At 41.7% G+C, this 5000-nt stretch overlaps 1 protein-coding gene across 3 annotated transcripts in view; it reads right to left on the bottom strand.

Moving 5' to 3' along the window:
- Positions 1-5000, bottom strand: part of LOC125034272 (nascent polypeptide-associated complex subunit alpha, muscle-specific form-like) — a 241866-nt gene that overhangs the window by 144645 nt on the left and 92221 nt on the right. For all 3 annotated transcript variants that reach the window (XM_047626016.1, XM_047626018.1, XM_047626017.1), the window contains one exon: positions 570-2960. In XM_047626016.1, the coding sequence (XP_047481972.1) occupies positions 570-2769 (2200 nt within the window). In that variant the 5' untranslated portion in view covers positions 2770-2960. The remainder of the gene's footprint in view (positions 1-569; positions 2961-5000) is intronic.

The following is a 5000-nucleotide window of genomic DNA, read 5'->3' as shown; positions in this document are numbered from 1 at the left end:
CATTAAATTGAGGTTCTAATTCCTAATTACCAAACGTTTTCTTTCATTCCGGCCAATTTTTCGTACTTATAAAAAAACTGCACGTCCATTGTTTCCGACAAAATGAAGACCTTGCATCGTCACACTGTGCTTTGGGTCTCCTTTCTAATAACATACTTTGTTCATGGAATATTGTGCAAACAATGAACACCCATGTGAACTCTATGATACTCTGTAGCAGAAAAGAAAAGAAAATAATCACGACCATGCATTGCACTGACATACATTGATATAAATGTGAATCTACCAAGTGCACAGAGAAAGCTACACTATCTTGTCTAACTTCTCTTACATATCCAAGGTTTCCCATACACAATTAACTATACTATCAGCTTAGTGTTTGTTTGCCGTGTTGCTACAGATAATTCACTGGACAAATGTAAACAGATTTGGTAATATGTGTTCTGAGAATCTTGCACTTACCTGGACAAACTTACCTGATGTTAAAGAGCCTGAAGTAGAAATTGAGAATAATCACATTAAGTAATTAATTAAAAAAAAAACAAAAAACTAAACAAAACAAATCCTACCTTTGATGGTGCCATTTGGAGGACTGGTTACAGCTGATCCGACATTAGATAATTCATTTGTTTTCCTCTTCTTTACAGATTTTGGATACTCGTGCAATATATCATCACTTATAGATTCCCTCACTTTTTTAGTATGTATAATCTCATCACTTTCTAGGTCCTGTCTTTTGGCAAAGTCCTCTGAGGGCAATTTTCTCCTCTTGGGCATAGGGCACAGACCGAGTTTCCTCAGTTTCTTGAGCTGTCTCCGCCTCTTATTTTTCTGGAAGCGGTTCAGTTCCTTGCGCACCGTTCTTGCTGACTCTATGCTGATTCCCAAGTTCTCAATGTCCCTGAATTTCCTAAGGTCCCTCCCACACAGCCGATTCAGTTTGATCACCGGCACACCTAAATACACTGTCTCCCCGCCTACTTCATGGGCCACTTGCACTCGTTTTCTCTTCACACCACGGATGGATTCCTTGTTAAACTGTTCCGTTTCCTTGTCTGAAGCACCTATGTATGCCCATTTTTTATTCTGTGGGGTTCTCTTTATAAAGCCCTGTTTCGATCTAGGGCCCCTCAATATACCTGGCTCCTTTGCCTTGGTTATTCCATTATAGGGTACGCTGTCAGGTACAGGGGCTCCCCGTGCAACAGGATGCATTTCTTTCTTCTCTGGTTCGACGTCTAACACTGCACTTTCTAACTTGGAACTATGAATGACAGGGCATTGGTTTTCAGCCCTGTCTGGAAGATTTACATTCCGTCCTTGTGCTTCCTTCTTGCATGGCGGCTTCTGTGAAACTGTCAGTGAAACAGAGGTGGCGTTTGTTTGAGGAAGAGGACGTGTCTCCTCAGCCTTGGTCCCAAATTTCGTTGGAGATTGCGGACAACTTTGGGGTACCTTCTCTAGCTGAGGCTGTGGCTGATCACAAGCCTGAATTTGGTCTTTAGGTGAGGGTTTGGACGGGGACTGGGGCTGAGAGTGAGGTGGAGCTGAGGCCGGGGTTTGTAGCTGCAGCTGAAGTTGGGCACTGCTCGGTATTCGCGGAGTGGGTTTGGGTTCTACCTGGGGTTGCGACTGAGGCTGAATCCACGATTCAGGATATTTTTTGGGATCAAATTTGATTATGATTTTTGGATGAGTCTGAGGTAAAGACTGTCCCTGAGAATGGGATTGCATTGCAGGCTGTGATTGTGATTGTATCTGAGTCTGGACTGCAGGCTGAGATTTTGCAGGCTGTGGTTCTTTTTGTGGTTGCATTTTAGCCTGATGCTGATTTTGGAGATTGGTCTGGTATTGAGATTCCAGTGGAAACTGTTGATGGGACATGGGCTGGGTCATGGGCATGGTGGGGCTAGTTGGGGTCACTTGTTGGCACTGCGCAACCATCACAGTTGTCTGGTGCTTCTGTCCAACTAGTAAGGAGGGATTCTGACTCTGAGGAACTCCGTAGAATCCTCTGATATTCTCAGGCAATAACATGGATGTCAAGTTTCTCTGTACAACTGGACAGGCTGCCTTAATTCTCTGGGTTACTAGGGGTGTTGCATCCCCCTGAACAATCACAGATGGTGCTTGGTCCCTTAGGGACACCACAGAAGGTACTTGATCCCCTTGGATAATCACAGAAGCTGGCTGGCTATTCTTTAGTATCACAGATCCTGATTCCTCTGTTGTAACCACAGATGACACCGGGTCCCTCTGAATAATGAGAGACATTGCTTCATCCCTCGGAATGATCACTGGGGATTTCATTTCTTTGGTAACAGCAGGAATTGCTTTAGGAGCCTGAATGATCTGAGACTGAGTTGTGAGTGCAGGAAGTATCGCAGGTCTGTGGTGGTTTGTTTGTAGGATTGCTGACATTAGTCTAGGTGCGCATGTAACTACCCTGCTGGTATTACTCAGCCCACTTGCCACTACTGATGTGGTCTGACTCTTGGCTACAGGCGCCTTCTGAAGGAGGCCCTGCGCCAATGCTGGAGCCATCAGCTGTGGCGGAATCACAATGGTGGATGTGGGTTGTCGCGGAACCTTCACTATTGCTCTCAGCTCCGGCAGGGGCGCAGGACCTACGGACACCTGCCCGTTCCTTAAAACAGGGTCGAGCATTTCCGCCGGTCTCTGGTGTTCCTTCGGCGTCGTCTCTAAGCTAGCCTTCTCGTCCATGGCGCTTTCTTCGTTTCTGGTGACTCGGAGGATCGTCTCACCCATGGTGTGCCACAGGAATCCCCTTCAGGGTAAGGGGGCCACCGAATGCCCTAACATGGGGACTTTGCGCGATGCCACTGCCGCCATAGCTCCTGAGGTGCCCGTGCACACTGCCTCTCTCATGTAGCTCCCTTGAATCTTATCAGTGCGATGCGTGGGGGGCAGAGGGACTGACGTCACTGGAAATCCACAATCTGAAATGTAAATGAAAATCTTTAACCAACGATGTAACAGCAACCGAAAAAATAGATAAATGCACGAAAACATGAAAAAAAAAAAACGTTGTGTGTGACTAAGTGTGAGTAAAGAATGTGTATACTATGTGGGTACACATTGTGACTGTATGTGGGTATATTTTGCGTAAATGTGTATGTGGAGATACAGGTAATATTGTGTAAGCGAATCTGTTATGAACAAAACAAGTCTTTTTTAAATCATATTAGCAAAAATTCGCAAGACTGGCCAGTATATCACCATCTATAAGTATAGGACCTAAATACCAGAGCCTCATAACCAGAATTACAGTTCAATAAGCCAAGGGGGGGGGGCGGACGCGGTGGTGGCAGTCATTAAGAGGACAAAGACGATGACGATGACGATGGTAATGATGATTTTGAAGTTGGTAAAAAAAAAAAAAAACAATAACGACGGTGATAAAAACAACAACAATAGTAATGGTGATAACAACCGTGAACACTTCACCATATAACTAAAATGGTAAATTATCTTTAAAATACCTATGGGTAACGAGCTAAAACCGGAAAACCACAATTTTCCCATAACAAGCGCCGCTGCGATGACCATGAAAAAAAAAGAAGTCAGGTAATTAACGAAAGCGAAGGTGTACTTCTTGTGTTTGGTCAGAAAATCTCGTCCATTCTGTTGTTGTCATTATTTTGTTGTTGTTGCTGTTGCTTTTGTTGATGTTGTTGTTGCTGTTGTTAATATATAATTAATACACCATATGTAACAATAGCAACCACATAATAATGATAATAATATAAATCACAACACAAATAATAATATCTATCATAAAAACACGACGATCACAGTAATGAAGCTGATGATACCAACAACAATAACGAAAAAAAAGAATTGCAAAATCAACAAAACAAAAAAACTCCATCGCCGTTCTCTTATAGACTCGTCTCCATAGCAACCGCGAAGTACAGCCTCCAGCCCAATGAACTCGTAGAACTATTAACATATTACCGCGTCGTTTTGATGTTATCTCATGATCATCACTCCTGTGCATGAAAACGTAACGTAAGAAAAGAGAAAAACAAAAAACAAAAAAAAACACTATTTTAATGTATTTTAATGCCACTACTCCTTTGCATGAATATATAATATAAAACAGAGAGAGAGAGAGAAAAAAAAAAAAGCGTTTTATAGATTATTTTTTTAGAATTTCACTCGTGTTTAGCAATCATAATAATAAATGCAGTTATTGACGTGCGCCTTTGTCAGCTGTGAGACGGTAAGATGATGGAAGCAATTAGTCATGTCAATTACGAGTCAGCTGCGTGCGTGTGCATGTGCGTGTGCGTGTGCGTGTGCATGTGGTTATCTTTCTTTAATAACCTATTCGTTTCACGATTTTTTATATAATTATTATCATATAGGGGGAGGTGGTGTATTTTACTTAAAGCTTTCACAAAAAAAAAAAAAAAAAAAAAATCCCTTTTAATAACATACTATTCACAAACACTAAAAACAAATCATACCAGCCGCCTTCAAGGAGATAATACGAAGACTGTACAACCCCGATATAATCGATATATCGGGGTTGTAAAAATTAACGAGGTTATAAAAATCTGTGATGGGAAATAGTGGAAATAATTGTGTGCCAGGGCGGACGTGACACAACATACTGGCATTGGACTAAAAGAACGAAACGCTGAACAGGAAAGTGAAGAAAAAAAACGAAATATAAAAAAAATAAGATGAAAATATTTTAAACCAAAAACTACGACATGGAGAGATACAAAAAAGAAGAAAAAAAAACGACACTTTTACCTATTTTTTTCTCTCTTTTTTTTTTTTACTTCAGGAAAGGAACTACATCGCCATCCGATTCTTTTCACACAACTTCAGAAATTACATAACGCTTTACACAACAAAGCACGAACCTTCACATAATCTGCAGAATCACATAATGCTTTCCCACAGACACGCATTCCCACGAATTCTCACAAGGATCTTACTCACAAAAACACAGGGCTTAGGCAGCA

Source organism: Penaeus chinensis, chromosome 17 (assembly GCF_019202785.1).
Source record: "Penaeus chinensis breed Huanghai No. 1 chromosome 17, ASM1920278v2, whole genome shotgun sequence".
Taxonomy (NCBI): Eukaryota; Metazoa; Arthropoda; class Malacostraca; order Decapoda; family Penaeidae; genus Penaeus; species Penaeus chinensis.
The sequence above is the reverse complement of the archived record's forward strand: the minus strand, read 5'-3'. Positions and strand labels throughout refer to the sequence as shown.